This window comes from Calliopsis andreniformis, unplaced genomic scaffold (genome assembly GCF_051401765.1).
Source record: "Calliopsis andreniformis isolate RMS-2024a unplaced genomic scaffold, iyCalAndr_principal scaffold0048, whole genome shotgun sequence".
Classification (NCBI taxonomy): Eukaryota; Metazoa; Arthropoda; class Insecta; order Hymenoptera; family Andrenidae; genus Calliopsis; species Calliopsis andreniformis.
In genome coordinates this window covers 2,225,101-2,246,539 of record NW_027480457.1, presented here as the reverse complement: position 1 = coordinate 2,246,539, position 21,439 = coordinate 2,225,101, and the positions used below count along the sequence as shown (strand labels likewise).

The following is a 21,439-nucleotide window of genomic DNA, read 5'->3' as shown; positions in this document are numbered from 1 at the left end:
GAGAGAAACGATGTGCCAGGAAAGTGATCGGAGAAGTATGCGCGCACTGGTGGACAGCCCTTGATCAAGGCATAGAAAGAAAGGAGTTATTAGAATATTAATATTTATGTTTTGGAAAGACAACACCGAAAGTCCGAAGGGAGATAGCCCGCGATGGCTATCGAACGAATTAGAGAGACGGAGGTATATATAGCCCGCGATGGCTATAGAACGAATTGGAGAGACGGAGATAGCCCTAAGGCAAGATAAGGGAAACCGAAGAGAGATAGCCGCGATGGCTATCGACTGATTTAGGAAGAGATAACCCGATGTGTAGCCCGCGTCGGCCACCGAACGAATGAGCGAGAGGGATTGCCCGAAGGCAAGATAAGGGGAATAGGAAACCGCAAATCGAAGAGAGATAGCCCGATGTATAACCCGCGATGGCTCTGGTACGAGTCGGAGAGAGACAGCCCGATGTGTGGCCCGCGACGGCCGGCGATCGAATGAATGAGCTCTCGTGTGCCGCGGTCTTATTTATATGGTGATTCTGGTATGCGTGGTATGCGAGGAATGCAAGGAATTTGGTATGTCTGGAATGCGAGGAATGTAAGGAATTTGGTATGTCTGGTATGCGAGGAATGTAAGGAATTTGGTATGTCTGGAATGCGAGGAATTCGGGGTGTTGGAAAATGGTTTATGGTGTGTAAGGTAAGTTTCAGAGCTTTTTGGGAAAGGGCTTAGCTCTACCATCAAGAGACACTGGCCACTAAGGGGTGTCAACTACCAGGTGTCATTGCTGATAGGGGTGTCAAGGGATGATTCGAAATTGGCGATACGTTACAATAGCAATGTTAGTGTCACCGCTACTACATTGTTTACCACACAACACTCGCCAGCACCACTTAACTTCGGCACGTATCGCGGTACAAGCCATTTATAACCACGTCAAAATGCTCGGTTGTCGGAGCGAGACTCGAAGGTTCTTCATTATTTGACATTCAAATTCTTGGCTTTAATTATTTCTATTAACAAAATTAAACTAACTACATAAGTTAAATCGCGCTCGGTGTTTACGCCTATTGCATTAGTCGCCAGCAGTCTTTCCTTTCTTTAGTAGGTGTTATCAAAAATTGTTAGAGCTAGGGATATTTTCTTGACGTTTAAATAAAGAGAATTACAAATCAATCAACACGTGGATACATCTTAGAAAGGGAAGTACCACATTGTATTCCATGAAGACATGATATTCTTACTTTTAAATAACAAACTGCGAATATTTATTCTCTGTTTGCATAAAACAGAGAAAATAGGTTTCGAGGTATTACGAGTCCGTGTGTCATTATCGGTGATGTTTGGAACATTAACGGTGGTTAATTTCTCAGCATAATTGGGGCACAGCTTCGCTATGTGACCCTTTTGTTTGCAAATAAAACAACAATAAAACATAAAGTCAATGCTAATGTAACGACCTAGCTTGTCGTACATGGAGTGTTCACAGATAGAGCGGCTTATCTGTGAACAGGGAGTAAGATTCGTGTTGCGTACGGTTAAGAAATGAATTTCATAGACTAGAATGTCTCGTATATTAACATATAACAAAATTTATTGAAACTAAGTAGTATACAATTAATCTCTAAACTTAAGCTGTACGCGGCTACTTCTAAACTTATAATTGATTCAGTCTTTTAAGTCAATAGAAAAAGTACAATGATTCATTAGTTACTTCACTAAACTGGGTTGGTAATTATCACGGCTTACTTATCGACCGAATACTTTCCGTTCTGTGATTACTTATTAGTTCTGATTTACGCAGATACCAGTGATAAATTAGGATCGATAAGGATTGAAGGCAAACCAAGAAGCTGGATAAAACTGCCTTGGCGTGGTAATCAAGAAGCTGGTTAAAGCTGCTTCGGTAAGGAATGACCCAGAACCTGGCTAAAGCTGTCTCGGTAAGATTAGAATCAGTGGGACTCACCGTGGTCTGAGTTAGCATTAAAATCTTGAACTCTGCCTCTGAGCTTCTGATGGAACTGCTGCTGCTGATGGCGCTGTATTTATACTCGGGAGTTGCTTTTTTTCTTCGGACTCAGTAATTCCCTTCTTTGAAAGATAAGCGTCGACCATGCATGCTCGGGAACCATCGCAGAATATTCGCTCAATAACAGGTTCCAATGTCTAACGCATGCGTATAGCAGTGCTTGCGCAGGCGCCCAGAGAAACTCGTCGTCTGATATTGTACGCATGTGTGGTTGGAAGAGTCCTGTTGTTTATGCACATGCGTGCAACGGATCGCTGGTACGATCGTTTGGAGTACGGGTACGGGTATAATTTCAGATCACAGTTACTGCCACCTATTTTATTCGTAACATTATTAATGGTATTATTATTATTAAAGAGAATTATCGATATGACTAACTTTTAGATTTTAATATCGTCGAAATCGTTGTTGGTTGTTATACTAAAGTAAATCCAATAAAAGGTTCCATCGTAATTAATTTGCAATGACTTTGGAAGAAGGCACTTACCTTTTTCTTTAATATAAACTTGACGACTGATTAAAGGGATATCTGAATAGCCAGGTTTACTTCACCTAGCCTGATATGACTTATTTGAGACACTAAAGGTATCTCTTTACTTTTTAATAAGTCTATTAGAAATTAATGTGGCATGACAGGAGTAACATTTAAGATAACCACTCTCTTATTTTTCGCCATTAATGGTGTTAGGATCGACAAAGGTGACCTAACGTGGGTTCAAATTGGGTGAGAAGGTGGGTTAACCCAAAAATATCGTACGCCTTTAATTCATTTTGTTTGTCCTGATAAGGACAGACGTTCATTCAAGTAATTTCTGAAGTCTAGGGCAGACGAGGTGGAGCGCGCTTCTGGTCCTTGTCCTTCTGGCGGTTGTCTCAACGTTTCTGACGCTTAAAACAAAAATCGGCGGAACCGCACCGTCTGAGTACGAATAACTCGCACTAATTTCGTCTGACCCGTCTCCAGTCTACGAGCTTTCGTGCCTTCTGGGAGGGGTACGTAATACCTTACTGTATAGCGCAAGGTAGATCAATGGACTGTATTACCGACAGTTCTTCGCAGTGAAGAATCTATCGGCTGACGAGCACATAGAAAGGAGGTGGCCTTTCCTCTACACTCGATGCTCTGTTTGGCGGATTGCCTTGAACACAGCGCAGTGAAAAGTGTGCGTTGCGAACGAGAAGAACCACGTTTATTAGCAGTGTTAGTCCGGGTGGCTGAAAAGTGCGGCCTATTTCGCTTATGCACTACAATACAGCGTCCACCCCACACGTGTGTATCTATTCGTCACACGGATTTTTTGTGAATGCGGGAATAAAGCCCATACCACGGAGGAGTAAAAACTGCTTCACGATAATTGTTATTATTCCGAGTGCACCGCTAACCAGTGATCATCCGAGGAGTAGTCATTAATGCTCCCAGGCCAAATAGCAACCGCCAGGAATCAAAGTAACTTACTGATTCTTCTGGGTCTCCGGGCTTGCCACGAAAAACGTTTCTTTAGAACGCGAAGTGCTCCGTCTGGGGCACGTGCAATACGTGTGGTTCATCTAGAATCTAGAACAAGAATGAACGAGAATCTTGAGACAGAGATAGCAGCGTTTAGAATCGACTAAGTGTCCTCGAGTGTTTTGTTGACCAAAGAATGCTCACTGAGATGTACTCTATAGCAGATACAGTAATGTTGCGGACGAGAGCCGCTCTCGGGTCTGGTCGCGACTCTCGTCCGCGACTGGTAGTCGATTCGGCTTCCTTTGCTCTCGGTCGCCGAGATAATTGGTACACGACCGGAGAAGCAAAAAAAAGGGTCTCGCTCCAGCTCGATGCCCGAAATCAATGACGTCAGAAAAGACAAGGATAGCATTAGGGATTTAATAGGAAAAATTGAAGTTCCTTATTTGCAAACAGATTTTCACGCAAGTAACACCAATCGATTCCTTGTGCTCTCCCGATAAAAATGATATCAAATACGACATGATTCCTATTATTTATAATAAAGATATTTAAATAATAAAGGTTGGAACCCTGCGACGGTTACGGAGAATTGTCAAAGTTACTTTTCTATCAGTTCTTTACGAGCTAAAAATGACATAAACAGATTTTATGTATATTTTATTTAATCGATGTCGGAAAGAAGATATTAAAAATGAAAAAATAACAATTTCTAAACATTTAAAACGGAACTTATATACATACTTTTTGTATTACGCTTTCATTTTCTTAATAATTTCAGTCATTAAATAATTAAACACAAAAATATGAGGGAATAATAGGGAGTTAGCCCTACGACGAGAGCCGCGCTCGTCGAATCGACTACCACCCACGGACGAGAGTCGCGCTCGGGTCTAGTCGTGCCTTAGAATCGACTACCATTCACGGACGACAGCAGCGCTCGGGACTGGTCGTGCTTAAAATCGACTACCACTCACGGACGAGAGTCTCGCCCGGGTCTGTTTACGAGCATGACCTTTCGTTCTACAAACCAAGTTTTATGTATCTTTGTTACAAATAATCGGAATCATGTCGTGTTTGACATCATTTTAATCGGGAGAGTACAAGGAATCGATTGGTGTTACTTGCGTGAAAATCCGTTTGCGAATAGGAAACTTCAATTTTTCCTATTTAAATCCCTAATGCTATCGTTGTTTTTTATGACGTCCTTGTTCTCGGGTGTCGAGCTCGATCGCGATGGTTCCAAGAATTGGTTTTTCGGCGGCACGTATCAAACGAGGTAGTGGGGATAAACCACGGCTCTCGTCCGTGTAGACGAAACGGCTCTCGTCCGCAGCATTACTGTATTCGCTGACTTACTGCTGAAAGTTTGGCAAGTGTCTTGTGTGAACGCGGAGCACTAATTAGCCGCTATGCGGCGCTCGCTGTCTTGTAACATCTCTGTGTCTATTCTGTTACATGTCTTCTCTCTCTCTCTCGCTTAGGCTCTGACATCCCCACTCAACGTAGGGTCTGAAATTCGAACAGCTGATACAGGTCGTTTACCCGATCGACTTTAACTGTGTGGTGACGCATTAGATGGTGTTTGAATAAGGAACTTTTGAGCGAGTTGGCAACGTCTGTTTGACTTGCAGGCCCTCGAGCAGGTCATACCATAAAAGCGCAGAGGACATTTGTTTTCCTTAAAACACCGCGTCACACTCTCCCATGAAAATTCTAGGGCCCGATATTTTGGGCAACGAGAACGGAAGCGGCAGAACGCTACGAAGTGTCCTCAAGGAACGTTCTTACGCATGGGTGGTACGCTCGCCACATTCATGGCGCGAAATAAAGTATTCTTTCAATATGAGGACCTGTGTTAATTATTTATCGCGTAGTTCACCTCAACTGTAATAAACGAAAAGAGTTATACGTCATTTCTGCAGTGTCTGTTATGATCGCAACGGAATCTCCTACCGAGAACACTTCCAGTAGGTCATGCATGCTAACCAACAGCGGTTTTCGCAGACGAGACAAAAGCTCGATATAGCTCCACTTTTAAACAAATGGTCTTATTTTCAATAAGTGGTTTTCTATCAATATTGATTTATCAGATATCTTTTCCACTAAAGTAGGACTAGATAGAAAAATACAAATTCTGCCACCAGAGATTTTAGATATAAACCATATGTTCCTTGGATCGATTCATTTTTCCAAGCCGTCAAGGTAGTCATCATTGGAGATACTGTCAATGAAATTTATTACTATGATTTGAACCTTCTTTGGAATTGAACTGTTATCAGCAACATTGGCGTATGTTGCATTCAGTGAGGTTTGGAAAATGATTTTGGTTTTCCTCGACGAGATGACCCCTCGTCTCAGAAACCATTGTTTTGCGCTATTTCTCTTAAAAAGAAGCTCAAGAAATCACTATTTTACTATCGAAACACAGAAAATAAAATTACTTAATAATGTCTCATCAACGCTTTGTGTGACACAAATGATCTGAGTAATCGGAATATTTATTGTTACACACGAAGTTTCGAGAAGAGAACCTTTTATTCGTTCACAATTGATATTACAATTATTGACAATGATTTTGATGTGGAAACCACCAGAGTCTAAGTCAGAACTAACTCTCGCGTTCGCCAGCCCCCCTCTTTATACTCTTTCTTATCGCTTCCTCGCGTCGGCTTTTCGTTTGGCTCATCTTGTTTACTTGGACCATGAGATTCCCAACGTTGGCTTTTGCGTTCGGCGTACGTTTGGTTCGTCGCGTTTACGTCGCTTCTAACGTTAGCTTTTCGTTTGGTTTATTTTGTTACTTCGCTCGGCCCGTGAGATTCCTCCCGGGGTGAAAGAAAATGCGTCCTCGCATTTTGATTACAATTCTACGTTCCTATCTAATAGTATTAGGTTGTATTCCAGTTCCTCCGCAACGTTTAGGATGTGGTCTAGCTTTGTAGCTATATCTCTTTCGCGTGCCCATTCGTTAAATGTTCGTGATAGATACTGATTGGTTTTGTTTTCGTAATTTACATTTACACTATAGCAGGCCGGCATATACCTTCTAAGGTCTAGTGTCTTATGCTTTAGGAAAAAGAAAAATTTGGTAACGTATAGCGAACAGATGTTACAGTCTTCGGCGCGTCTATACTTGTGAATATTCTTTCCGCACATGGTACAAAGTTCTCTTTCTGCTAAGGCCCGGGTTGATAAAATGTGTCTTTCTATGCCATACTTCGCGTATTTCCACGTGTTCCTTCTGTCTTCAAGGGTGAGCGAGATGAGTTCTGGCTGACAGTTTTTGCAATAATATTGTTCTTGCTCGTCGTCATCCAATGTGGTATAGACTAGGCTGTCGTCTTCTATTCCTCTGGTGCAGACGAAATTTTCTAGGATGTCAATGAATGTTTCCAGTGTTCTGGTTTCATCTTCTAATAGGTTTCCCTCTAATGTGTACTCGGCGGTGTACCCCATCCTGCAACACATGAATTATTGAACTTCTTTGACTGTAAGTTTGTAAAATCCTCTCCTCGGTGGTCTTGGTCTTGGTGAGGTTTCTTGTTCCTGGTATTGAGGTGGTTCTTCGTCTTGATGCATTAGATCCGTCATTCTTACTGGTTCCGCTGGTGTTCTATCTATTGTTTGTGCATATCTTCCAAACGAACAGTGGTCGTAGATGATGGTGCACGGTCTGAAGATTCCCTTTAATAGGTTCCATGTCGGTTGTAAGCAGTTTATTTTGTATAGGACATATAGTCCTGCTCCTATTAGGCTGATATACCCCAATATTGCCGTATAGTACTTGAGATGTTCCATTACCGTCATTGTTCTCTTTTTTAATGACAGTGTTTCAATCTGTTGGTTTATTTCATCTATGGTGGTTCCTAATAATTGGAGGTCTCGTGCTGTCACTTGAGTCTTCTTGAGATACGTTATGTTTAGGTCCTGTACGTCGATTTGTTTTTCCGCCAATGTTTGTTTCCAGTGATCTTGGTGCTCTATTGTTTCTACAGGTATATTGAGCGTGATATTTCCTTTATCTCCTCCGGCTTTTATTATGGCTTCTTCTGTAGTTCCTACGCAGCCTTGTGGTAGGTGTATTATATTTCTGTCTTGTATTGTTATTACATGTGGTTCTTCCTTATCGCATAGGACGTGTAGCTGTTCTCTCTTTGGGGTGATTGCTATCCAATCTTGGTTAGTCAAGAGTTGGATGAACAACGTTCCTTGCAACTTGATATATTTTTGTGAACATTCTTGGCCCTTTTTCAGGAGTAGCGCTATCAGGCATGCATTTGATGATGACGTGAGGTAATTCGGGTGTTTCCTCCGTGCCACGTACTGGTTTCCTATAGTTTTAAACTGTGCTTTTTCTTCTTCGTTGATAGGCATAAACTCTGTTCGCGGTTCGTTTAAGAGCAGGTATTCGAGTTCTATATTGTATATAGAGTATCCTTGTAGGTATGAATACGTTGGTAAGGCAATTGGCTTGTATAGTATGTATATGTCTTCTTCTATTATGGGAATTCGGAGATTATAAATTAGCTTTTCTTTCGTGAGAGTTATCGCTATTTCACTTACATCCAATAGTGTGCCATAGTATTCTTCTGTTAGTGGTACTGGAAATTTTTCGGACTGGGTGGTACTCTTGATTGCGTCAAATAGCTCTTTAGGAGGTAAAATCGTTGGGTGTACTATTCCGTGTTTTCCGTCCACTATAGCTTCTTGAAGTTTCTGCATAGTGGCTGACACATCGTGGTAGAGGAGTATGTGATCTGCTAATGTCTCATCTATCTCCATATTGAAAATTTCTTCTTTTGTTGCGTTCTGTAATAGTTGAAAGTTAATGTTCAGATTTTCTGTTTGTTGTTGTATATATTTATAGGTTCCTAGGTTGTCTTGCATTTTATGAAGTAACACTGTGGTTTGATCTTTTATTAAGTGTGCTATCTTGAGGTTGTCTTCTCTTAACTTATCCAATTCGTTGTTATAGTATTCCGCGTCTGAGGCTGACATCGTCCCGAATAATACTTTCATTCCTTCCCCTATTACATTCAGTAATCCTCTTTTCTGCACGTGTCCAATGAATTTCCTCAAGGATGTTAACTCCTGACTCAGTCGGTTGTTTCGTTCTTGTTGGAGTGTTATTCGTTGTTTGCTTAGGCACGGTTCGATTTCTTTACATCTTTCTGCTAGTTGGTTTGTTTGTAGCATTAACAGTTGTATCTCCTCTTGCAAATGCCCGTATTCTATTCCCACTGTTATTTTCCATGTATCATGGTATATCTGCGTTTTCTTTATGTGTTCTAGGTAGACCGATTTCTTTTCTTCTATCGGTGTTATGGTTATCTCTTCTTTATTGAGTGGTTTCATCCAAGCTTTGTGGACTAAAATATTCAGAATCAGAAGTTTCGGTAGCTGATTCATCTTCATTTTGGCTTTGCGTTGCTTCTGGACTTTCCCCTTCTGTTTCTGCAACAAAGAAAGGTTTTACATCCGATAAATGATACGTTGCTTCCCTATTGTTTTTCCTTATTGCAACTGCTTGGTTGTCTATAACTCGTATTATCCTGTATGGTCCTTCCCACGGTGAGTCGAGTCTCTTGTCCTGCGGTTGCCTTCGTCTGACCATTACGTATTGTCCTATTCTGTATTCTCTTTCTATTCTAGCTGTCGGTAACCTTTGTTGCGTTTTCTCCTGTTGCTTCTTTATTTCTTCTTTAGCGGCCTCTTGTATTTTCCGTCTCCTATTGCTCAGTGCCTGGTATGCCATTCTTTCTCCGAATTCCATTTCACGTGTTTCTATCGGAATATACGGTTTCCAGCCTAACATAAACTCGGAAGGGGATACTCCAGTAACTTCGTTATGTGTTGTATTGTACGACATGGTAGCGTCAGGTAGAAGTTTGACCCATTCATTTTTTTCTCCTATAAAGCTTCTTAAATAGTTGAATATTTCTTTATGAGTTCTTTCGTTCTTTCCATTCGATTGCGGGTGATATACGGCGGTTGTCGTGTGTCTAATTCGAAGTTTCTCTTCTATGAACTCTTGAAATTCCCCTCTGAATTCTAGACCGTTATCTGTTAATATTTCTTTTGGCACCCCGAATATCCGACAATAACTTATCCAAAAATTTTCCATAACCTCCTTAGGCGTTTTTGTTCTTAGTGGGGCCAGCTGCACGTACCTTGTCAAATAATCCTGTATGACTAAAATGTATCGGTACTTCCCGTCCGATGGTAATGGTCCCAGGGTATCCAACGATACTTTGTCGTTGGGTTTCATTGGTATGTCTGGCGTTCCTGGAGGCGGTCTGTTGGCTATATACTTTAGTCTTTCTCTTTGACATACTTCACATTCCCTCACAAAATTTTCCACGTCCTTTGTTATCCCTGACCAGTTATATGTGGTCCGTAGTCGTTGGAGCGTTTTTTCGACTCCTTGATGTCCTCCTAACGTGCTTTCGTGCACGGTTTTTATCAAGCGTTGTTTCTCCTCTCGCGTTTCCGGATCCTTAGTGAGATTACATCTTACTATTAGGCGCTTTTCTGGCGTTTTTTCCTTATGAATGAATTCTATCATTCGCAGGATAGTTTCTTTTACATATGGATCCAGGATTCGTACTTCTATTTCATCCACTTGAGGTACCTTGGTTCTCAGCCCAGCGTACCATGCTTCTTCCTCCGCTTCTGGATCTATTTGCAGCCCTCTCTCTGTTTTGCTGGTTGTTACGACGAGTCCTCTCCGGGATACACGTCCAGTATCATATTCCAGCGTTTCTTCTTTTCCGAGGGCTCTTGCTCTGCTTTTAAATTCGGCATATGTTGGAGCGGCTTCCTCCTGAAGGTCGCTCAGTACATCTTCACTTGTCTCGTCCGTCTCGCCGTCGTTTACCATGTGTACGTTGGTTTCCGTAATCCGGGATAGGGCGTCCGCATTAGTGTTACTCTTACCCTTTTTGTACATTATTTCGTACTCGTACTCTTCTAATTTCAGCCTCCATCTTATAAGCCTAGATGTCGGATCCTTAACGTTCATAGCCCATGTCAGGGGTTTGTGATCCGTGACTACCTTAAATTTTCGTCCGTATAGGTATTGATGAAAGTGCTGTATTCCCCAAACTATTGCCAGGAGTTCTTTCTCGGTGGTTGAATAATTTTTTTCGGCCTGGTTGAGCGTTCTGGATGCGTACGCCACTGGCCGGTCCTGACCAACTATTCCTTGCGAAAGCACAGCTCCGATTGCCTCATTGCTTGCGTCTGTGGTCAATATAAAGGGTTTTTTCCAATCGGGATACGCAAGAACTGGTTCGTCGCAAAGGGCGTTTCGTAGTGTGTCGAAAGCCGTTTGCTCCTCATTTCCCCATTTCCACTTGATTCCGTCCTTGAGTAGGGTTGTTAGCGGCGATGCTTTTTTCGAGAAGTCTCTTATAAACTTCCTATAGTATCCTGCTAGCCCTAGAAATTGCTTGATTTCTTTTGGATTCTTAGGCGTTGGATAGGTTTTTATTTTCTCTATTCGTTCTGGATTCGGTTTTATTCCTTCTGCGGATATTATGTGTCCTAGATATGATAACTCTGGTTTAAGGTATTCGCATTTGTCTGGTTGTAGTTTTAGGCCGACTTTCGATAATCGTTCAAGCAGAATTTGCAAATTTTTATTGTGTTCCTCTAAGGTTGTTCCAAATACTATTATATCGTCCATATACACGAAGCAAGTGTTTCCAATTAATCCTCTTAGACCGTTGTTCATCATCCTTTGGAAAGTGGCTGGTGCATTTTTCAGTCCAAACGGCATTCTGTTATATTCGTAGTGTCCGTCTGTAGTAGAAAAAGCGGTTTTTGCCTTATCTCCTTCTCTCATGGCTATTTGATGAAAGCCTGAAGCTAAATCAAATGCAGAAAAGTATTTCGCATTGCCCAGTTTATCCAAGATTTCGTCTATTAATGGGAGTGGATAAGAGTCCTGTTTTGTTCTCTCATTTAATTTCCGATAGTCTATCACGAGTCTCCACTTCCGTTTACCTGAAGCGTCCGGTTTTTTGGGTACTATCCACAATGGCGAATTGAAAGGGGAATTGCTTTCCCTAATTATTCCTTGCTCTAGCATTTTCCTTACTTGCGTTGCCACTTCTTCTTGATGAATTGGTGGGAACCTATATTGTCTGGTGTGTATTGGGGTTGAGTCCGTTAACTCTATGGAGTGTTCAGTTAAATTCGTTAAGGGTATGGGATCTCCTGGTAGGACGAAGGTGTCGTGATATCTTTTTATTATTTCCCATATTTGTTCTTTCCCTTCTATAACGTGGTCCAGTCTAGTGTTTTGTTTCAACAATTCTTCGCGTTCCTTCGTAAGCGGTTCAGGGTTTTTTGGGAAATCTGACGGTTGGATTTTCTGGCCCAATACTTCCGTCGCTCTCACCCTTTTGGTTTCCGTTTCACTTAAGTTGTTTACAGGTATTCGGGCGATTCCACCTTTCACCGTGACTAGCATATCTATATCTTCTAGTGTTATCTTTGCTTCTCCGTCTTGGATGTTAGCTACTTTGATTTTTTGTAGTTTGCTCGTTTTCGGCGGTATGGTTATTTCTTCCCTGTCGTCTTCTTTTCTCTTGAACAAGTTGTTCTCTAATCGTAACTGTCCTCTGCTTATATCCCATGTACAATGCAACGTTCTCAACGAATCTATTCCGATCAGGCCATCTTCCTGCATAACTTCGTCTCTTACTACTTGAAATCTTAAATTCTTTCCGAACAATCTTGTTTCAAATTCTCCTGCCGTTTTAAAGGTACTTCGTGATAGAGTTCTCACTTCGCGTATATTTTGCCTAGATATCTTCTTCTTGTCGATGATCATAGATTCTTTTAATAGTGATATGGCTGCCCCCGTGTCTACTAAGAATTTACTTGTCTTCGCGTTTTCTAATTTCAGAGTAACGTACGTTAATCGATCCCCTACTGCCGTGTTTATTCGTATAGCATTTCGCTGGTGTTCCCCTGAAAGTTCTCTTCCAGGGAAGATTCTTGTTCGGGTTTTTGGTTTTCTTGGATTGCGTGCGCCGGTGGGGTTTCTGGGAAGCCTCGGCGCGTTTGAAAATTTTGAAATTGTTTCGTTCTACACTCTGCCTCTAGATGTCCTATTCTTTTGCAGTAATTACATTGTTTTATCGTGTTTCGCACCTGAGGTTTTACGGGATTTGAACGAGCTTGGGAATTCGGTTGCGGTCTTTTCGCATTGAAATTCACACGGTTTTGAAATCTCGCTGGGTTCGGTTTAAAAAGGTGCTGTCTCTGCTGCATAATTTCCGACATTCTCGCAGCGTTTATTGCTTCTTGGATTGATCGCGGGTTTGCTGTTTTTACCTCTAACCGGGTTTCTTTGTCTAATCCGTTTATAAAATCTATCACTCCTTTTTTCTTTTCTTCTTCTAATAACAGTTCGCGATGCTCTGTCGGTAGTGGTCTACTTAATGCGGCGTTTAGTGCAGCATCGTGTATTCTCATGAACCGGGATACGTACGAATTTACGGGTTCTCTGAACTCTTGTTTGCATTGAATTCTCTGTAATTGAAGTACTGTTGAATCGATTGGAGTTCCATAGTTTTGTCGCAATTGTTCTTTCAAGTCATCGAACGTTCCTATCATCTCAGCGCGGATCACCGTTCTGGCCTTTCCAACTATCTTTTGGCCTAATATGTTTCCTAACAATAGCTGGGTTTTTTCTTTCTGGACATTATGTTTGGCTGTTTCTATTTGACAAATGAAGGTCTCAACCGGTAATGTCTCTCCGTCAAACTCGGACACAGTTCCTAATAATTCGTTTAATGTACACGGAGCCGGTTCGAATTCGTTATCGCTTGTCAGTACAGACTGCATTGATTTTGAGAGGAGATCCTCTCTCCGGAGTGATTCACTCTTCGTTTCTAACTTCTCCAATCGATTCATTATTTCAGAGAGCATTTTAGTAACAGTTTCTGATTCGGCCATCTTACCTTGGTTTTTGTTTTCTTTCCTTTCTTTTTCGTACTTCTTAGAGAGTTGGCTCTTCGTCAGGTATTCTCTTCGTTGCTCGTGGTTTCGGAATCCGCTGGCCGTCTCCGCAGCTACGTTGACTCAGCAACGATTTTCAGCAGATCCCACCGCTGCCACCAGAATATGTTACACACGAAGTTTCGAGAAGAGAACCTTTTATTCGTTCACAATTGATATTACAATTATTGACAATGATTTTGATGTGGAAACCACCAGAGTCTAAGTCAGAACTAACTCTCGCGTTCGCCAGCCCCCCTCTTTATACTCTTTCTTATCGCTTCCTCGCGTCGGCTTTTCGTTTGGCTCATCTTGTTTACTTGGACCATGAGATTCCCAACGTTGGCTTTTGCGTTCGGCGTACGTTTGGTTCGTCGCGTTTACGTCGCTTCTAACGTTAGCTTTTCGTTTGGTTTATTTTGTTACTTCGCTCGGCCCGTGAGATTATAAATACGGAAAGCGAACGAAAGGAACGCATCTGCTAGCGATTACGACTAACCGCGATCTCCTGTAACGCCATGTAACTCTTGAAGCAACCCGTATGAATTTCGGAACCAATTTTCGACGATTTTTTAATATATCGTAGAAATCACCATTTTGAACAACTTTTTCTTCACAGTGTGTAGTACTATAAGTTTACGAAAATAAATGACACATTTATGAAAGTATTTTGATTTCAATACCCTTTATTGTACTGGGGTATTTTTTACCTTGCTTTGATAAAAAAATTTATTTACTGTGGAACTTTCACGAACTTGTATCGTTCAAAAATGACCCAGTGTCTTATTTTCAGACGTACAGTTTACTTATTCCGATTCTGAACCTGAAACTCCAAAAGTAGGAAAAGAAGAAATTTCTGTGAAGATTCCTCTGACTTCACGGGAGAAGATTATTGAAAAAATTGGGAATGAAAAAGCAACAAATATAGAAGAAAAGGAAAAACAACTTCCAATGGAAAATAATACAATTGTTTCAGTTACACAACCTGAACTCGTACAACAAATTCAACAGAAAGAGCAAATACCACATTATAGTGAGCATAGAGCATCAATAGCTTCTGCTCCTGCTGCTACTGCAAGAAGCAGCTCGATTTCTACAGTAACTGGAGTATGTTGATCAAACAAATATTTTTCTAAAACTACTGTATATGGTCTTGATAAGTAATTTAAGTTAAGAATACTATTATGTGTATAATTATATTAAATGATAGAGCATGCAACAGTTATAACGTAATGTCTCATCCTTACTCGCCTAGCTCGCACCGCATGCACCCGTCCAGACAGCCTCGATTACTGTCTAAGCACTCCTTTGGGGATTTTCGAGGATTTTCGGGGATTTTCTGTGATGACATATGGGGTGCAATCAAATTTACATCACACAGACGTCAAGGCACTTTTGCAGGCGCATATACGAGCATAAAAACAATGTTTTCTCACCTTCTCCTCTACAGATCGCGCTGACAAAGCATTCATTGATTTTCAATTTGATCATAGGTTTGACTACGACAATGTAAAAATTGTTAACAAGAAAACTACGTTACAATCAAGGATCTGGGTAGAAACGCTTTATATGATTAGAACTAATAGCGTAAATCTTAGGTATGAAAGACTTAAAATTCAGGAATACTACGCAGCATTACTGAGCAAGTAACGTGATATGATGAAGCTTTCTAATAGTTTTATTCCTTTTCTCCTATGATTAAAAATACGTCAAACATATAATTTTGTAATGAATTATGTAGATTTCAACTTTAAATGTTACTCATTACTCGTGGATTTAAAAATTTCTCGTTCTGCCGCCCCTTGTTTTGAGTTGTCAATATACATTAGTTCGTACGTCTTGTAACGGTCTGTTCTGTGTTTACTGAATTCGCAGTCGCCTGTTAACCGACATGTGTGACACACGTTTCTAACGGTTTTCCTTGATTGTACACGTGTTTTCAAGCAAATACATTCTTTATTACATTTTGGGTTTTCTAATCAGTGTACTCACAGTTTTGGTTTTCCTGTGTGTTCTTACTTTTCTAATTTTTGTTTCTAAACGCATAATTTTTAAATTACGATTTGTTTCAGGAAGGTCTAAATTGAGACCGAAACGAAATGTTTAAAAATTGGTGCAAAAGTGCTTTGATTGTGCTTGTAAAAAGACCGAAACTTTGCGCCGAAACAATAAACTTGAATTAATTTTCGGTGATCCCCGGAATCTTCTAACTCTGTCTACAGCACATCTTCTCCATTTATCTATCCTCCTAGGATATTTTCAGCTCTGCTCACGTTTGCAGCGAACATGTCTGGGCGGTGTCTAACACTGTAATAGCTGATATTAGTTTAGAAATATTTGTAGAAATAGAATTACGATCAGTAGTTACTCATTTAGAAAATGTTCTCATATTCACTCTAATAATTTGTCTCGTTTTCTCCCATGACTATAACATCATTTATTAAATAATGAAAATAAAATATACTACCTTTTATTTGCAGAATTATTGGGCCAGTAGACGATCGATTCAAGATAGTGATATGATTTGTCAACAAAGCAACTTCCAACACGACCAGGTTTCCAGCAAAGCTGGAGTAGTAATAACCAGCTTCCGACAAAGTCATCGAAGGTTCGTTCGAGTATTCCTGACGTGTTTAAGTGTTTCAATCCATACGTTATTGCTCACACCATGAAAAGTGCGCATGTCGATTGGTTTGAAAATTTTTTTTTGGTGATTATCCAATATAACATATTACATAAAATATCGTTAAGCAAAATTTATAATCGTGTTGTGCGTTTATTGAAATGGAACAGAAAATAGTGGCATGCATCTTTGAAGACAAAGAAATGTGTCAGACGTCAGGTTTTCTCATAGAATGACATTATAATGAGATAACTATCACCATTTCGATCTAAACGTGTGCCCGATAGTACACTTAAGAAACTGAATTGTATTGGGGTTTATATTTTGAACAAAAGAAATTATCTCTATTTCGTTTTTCGGTATCACTATTAAATGTCTATTGTAATAAAGATATTCTTCATTTTCTTACGCATGAGTGCTTTGTCTCGGTGACTTCCGTGTTTTCTTCTGCCTATGATCTCCCTTTTTTTCGTAGACAGAGGTATTCCTACTTTTATTTATAAAGTATTATCTATATATATATAAGAGAACTTTATGTGTATTCTACCTTATTATTATTCAAGCATATACTTTCTATCAACTTATGATATTACACACTTATTTTGTTTTTATTTTAATATCCAACATAATTTTCCGAATTTTTACACGTTATTGATTTCAGATATTCCGAAATGCACATGCATATTCTATAATTTTTAAGTATTACTATACAATATCATCTTTAAAATAACTAGATATATAGGTTGCAATTTTATAAACGTAGTTTTACTTATTTTTACAAAACTTATTGAATATTTTACTAATAAAATATAGATTACATTTTCTGTTGCTTGATAAAGTTATAACATTAGATCTATAATGGAAGAAAATTTTTGCGTCTTTATACGCACTTTATAAACTTTGTATTCAATGTAATTTTATTTGAAGTAACACATGTATAATTCGATGAAGTTCTAAATAATTGCAAACGTTTTCGTTTGTATATTGAAACACTTTATATAGATTTATGCATTAGTCGGATATATCCTTCAATAATTAATGGAATTTATTTTCTTATTGACTATAATATTTTTCGGTCGTTTTAACGCAATGGTATTTCATATGTCGTTTTGTGTCACTCATAGCGTTGGACCTGAACCAATCTGGTAAGTGTCCTCCTTTCTGCTTCTGCAAAAGTATTGTTTTAATCTTTGCGTGTCGCATGACGTGCTCGTGATGCATCGACTCAAAATCCATTTATGTTTTTTGCATTCATTCATGGATACAATTTGCAGCTATTTGTATTAACTTAACGTGCACGGGTATATTTGTATTTAATATCTGTAAACTTACCTGTCTCTTGTCTTTATTAACATTCAACTGACATTGATTACTTAAAATTAGACTATCTGATTGTCATGATTTTCACTGAACAATATACCTAATTTTTTATACTTACTCAATATGAAGTTACTATTACAAATTACATAAAGAAATTTAATTTAGAACTTATAAATAAACTCTCAATTTATTTAATATCTATTTACTGAATTCACTGAAAATTTTTGTTTAGATCAGATGTCCAGATATCAATCAGGACAGTATATATAGAATATCTTCTTCATGGTACACTATTTTCAATTATTCATAAAGGATGTTTTATAATAGCTGAACACAATTCCAACATCAAGGATAAATTCGTTGCAATGGTTTCTGTCTTTAAGTAAGCCTTACAAACTGAGTCCTCCGTATGATGTTTACGAGTAACGTTTAATGTCTTATGTACGACCTTGTTGTCGATCAATACTATTTTGTAACACTTTTGGGTCAGTATCGTATAGTTACATAAATGTAGCATGTGTAGAAAATTCCTGCTACAATTCTAATATGACGTTTAGAACCTTGCACAAGACCCGAATGTGTTAACTTTCAGAAATTTCGTAAACATAAATGATAACTAGTACAACGCAGGTAATCCTGTATCTCGAAATTTAGACTGCATTGGATATACATGGTGTCCAATTTTAATTCTATTAAGGTAAATATTTTGAAAAGTATGCTTAACAAACATATTTTTGGAGGAGTACAAGAAATCGAAGGAATTGTTATAGAACGTAGACAAGACGGTGCTAAATAGCAACGCTAAAGTTAAGCAAAGGTCACATTTCTTACTATCTAATCTTCAAAAGTAGAATCCTAGTGAACAGGACGCTTAACTTTCTCACAGGTGAATAATTCTCCTACATAACACACGCCTTACTCAATACGTCTTAATCGATTACCTACCACTACTTATCGTTAATTACGGATCTTTATTTATTGACTCTTTTTGTCTGGTTTCTATCGCTTTAGCGTTTTCAACGGATTCACCTAGCGACATTTCCATATCGGTTGAAAACAATTATCAAGTAGCTATTACCAAACCCTGTTTGTAATTTAGAGCCTTTCGAGTCGCACAACAGACATGACGAATAACTCGTCTGTATTCAATCAAAATTCAAAATACTGTCTTAATCTACCTCATAGTTTCAGGCGGGTCTATATAATATTGCATCATGTTCAGAATCCTTTACAATGGTTGAAAAAAAGAAATCGATTTGGCATAGACTGATCAGTAGATGAAGGAACTTGCTTTATTAAGTCAGTGAAGAAAACTCATTTGCTAATCAGGATAGAAGCAGAAGACCGATATACAAAATTTGGCGACAGAATTTGAAATATGTACGTAGCATTGAGTCCCCACTGAGCTTTCAGAAATTATAAATGGACGAGTGACAACCAGACAGACAGGAAACTTAAGAATCCCGGAAATTCAGAAAACTGTGAAACTGTGTGCAAGTAGAATTGTTCTTTCATAACACATATGTACATATTTTTCCTCCGTGCCATAATTCAGTTTTGTCAATGCAATTACTTCTTTAAAATATTGCAGAACTGCCTTTTTTTTTTGTTGAACAGTTCGAGAAATACCGAAACAAATTTAGACAAAAGTTGTATATTTTTTATATTTACAAAACTGCGTAAAAGCAATTTTCAAAGAATCGATAATTTTTAAGTTGTGTCTTCCACCAACCCTTGAAATTAAGATTTTACACTTTCTAATTTCTAGAGGTGTGTAAAATCCCGAAAATGTTGGTAACCCGATGGTCGGAACGAGAGGGAAAGGAATAAGGTGGGAACAGGTTCCCGAAAATATTGAATGAAACCACGGTTGTATTCACTAAAGTGATTCTCGAAACTACAATTAAGTCCTTAGAATTTCCAAAAACTAACACTCAAGAATCCTAACTCTACCTAACTAACATAAAATAGTTTCATAATGTAATATCCAAAATATTATTATATACAGTCTTACGAACCGGACGCGAGCAGCGCGAGAGGCCCATGAGGATAGAAATATTTACAAAGAACGTAGTGGTTGAAGTGTTAGTTGGTACAACGGACAAAACTGATTCGAGATCAGTTAGCCGTTGGAATTATTGTAGACCAGGACAAACCTGATGTAAAATCAGGGAGTCTCTGAGGATAGACGTGGTTGCGGACGAAACTGATCATTGATCAGTGAGCCACAGAGGTGTGAGTTTTGTGAATGCACCTGATGCGAAATCAGGGAGTCACTAGGATCAGTTTCATAGACAAACTCAAAATAAATTGAGGTGCTGTAAAGGAGGTTGGCAAGTTCAAACAGTTGAACCTGATGCAAAATCAGGGTGCTCTAAGGAGGTTGGATAACGTATAGACGAACCTGGTGTGACAGATAGCTGTAGGATGCAGATGAATCTGATGTAAAATTAGATACCTGCTGGATAGGTTAACTTTCGTGGACGAATTCGAATAAATCGAGTTGGATATAGTTTTCTTTGGAAGTAAGGGTTTGCGGACGAATCTGATGTGGAATCAGAGAATGTTAGTAAGCCTCGTAACTTATTAATTATTAATTGGATACAACTTGAGCGACTAAGCTGTATCGTGGAGGATCTGTCAACTTGGAATGGGATCGCTTAAGGTAATTATAGATTTGAAAGCAATCTAGACAAATTGCAATGAATACTTTAGCAGATTCTAAAATCAGTCTTTACGTACAAGTGTATAGCATAGCGTTGTCGCATGAATTGTATGATTTTACTGTTCGGTATTAACGCAGTGGCGATGCGGGGACTTACCGAATGGTCGTAGGAATTGTTAGACAGAAATATGTCGATTCGCGGATTTTGAGGTTAAATTGTAGACTCGAAAGGGAACTGTAGTCCAATCTAACTGAATAACAACCAACTCTGATGAACTTTGCTGTCAACGTGTCGGTACTATTGTGAATTCGTTAGGGCTAAAATCTCGGGGTTTATATAGGCCGAAGAATGAGTGAGAATTCGTTAGAAATTTCCATATAAGAAAATCATCACGGGGTAAACTACCTCTAGTCGTTTAAATGCACACTTAGACCTGCAAGAAGAATATTAAAATCTTTAAGAAACCTTAAATTTTACGCTAATAAATTATTGCATGATAACAAATTACTGGTTTTATTACGTCCGACCTTTACTGAGGGGTGCACCACCCCTGATTGATCAATTACATTTGTCTTACTAGGTGCCGATCAAATTCAAGTAAAGATTATTTCTTGAAAATTGAATATCACATGATACTGATTGTTACATGGAGTCTTGCTTATTCAGAAAATAACCCTCAAGAGCACAGTTACATAACTGCAGACAATAAATACCAATAAGTGTTCTATTATGTTTTATTCTAAATTGTTTGCACGATGTACATACATATATAGTTCATGAAATGATTCGTTTTAAGTGTATACTGGAAATCTTATTGTTCATATTTGTCACAGAAGTGCTATTCATGATAAAAATGTTGAAGACAATCTGTAATCTGTCCGAAAATCTCCTAATTATCCGCTTTTATATCAAGCATACTGAAATAGATTTTTATATTTTGGTGAAGACAACTGTTGATTGTGTGCAAGCGATTGTAATTTAATAATGTTCTTTCTTAAATAAAGATTAACGTCGTAATCATGTAACAGTACATCGTCGGAAAGCCGCATAAAATAATCCTACCACATCTTAAATCCGTAAACATCTAAGGACTGGATTCGTCCAGTGGCGCCCTTTGGAATTGTCTTAATTATAATTTTTTTGCCAACTGTTTTTTGAGTCAACACACTCCAAGAATCTAGTAACAACGCACTTGTAGTTCCAGTTTTAGGAAAAAATACCTCTTCCGACTAGATTTTGAAATGAGCTGCAATATTAAAATAACATCGGCATTAACTATGTATATATTAATTATCAGTAAAAGATATTTGAATTATGATAATTTCAAAATACTTCATTACCTG

The 21,439-nt window shown here is 38.9% G+C and overlaps 1 protein-coding gene across 5 annotated transcripts in view; it reads left to right on the top strand.

The window, feature by feature from the left end:
- The window catches only part of LOC143187526 (ras-specific guanine nucleotide-releasing factor 1), a 245,855-nt gene that overhangs the window by 175,805 nt on the left and 48,611 nt on the right, over positions 1-21,439 (top strand). For 3 of the 5 annotated variants that reach the window (XM_076391739.1, XM_076391740.1, XM_076391741.1), the window contains 3 exons: positions 14,281-14,594; positions 15,968-16,095; positions 17,235-17,255. In XM_076391739.1, the coding sequence (XP_076247854.1) occupies positions 14,281-14,594; positions 15,968-16,095; positions 17,235-17,255 (463 nt within the window). The remainder of the gene's footprint in view (positions 1-14,280; positions 14,595-15,967; positions 16,096-17,234; positions 17,256-21,439) is intronic. The other 2 variants (XM_076391743.1, XM_076391742.1) reach the window with 1 other exon arrangement.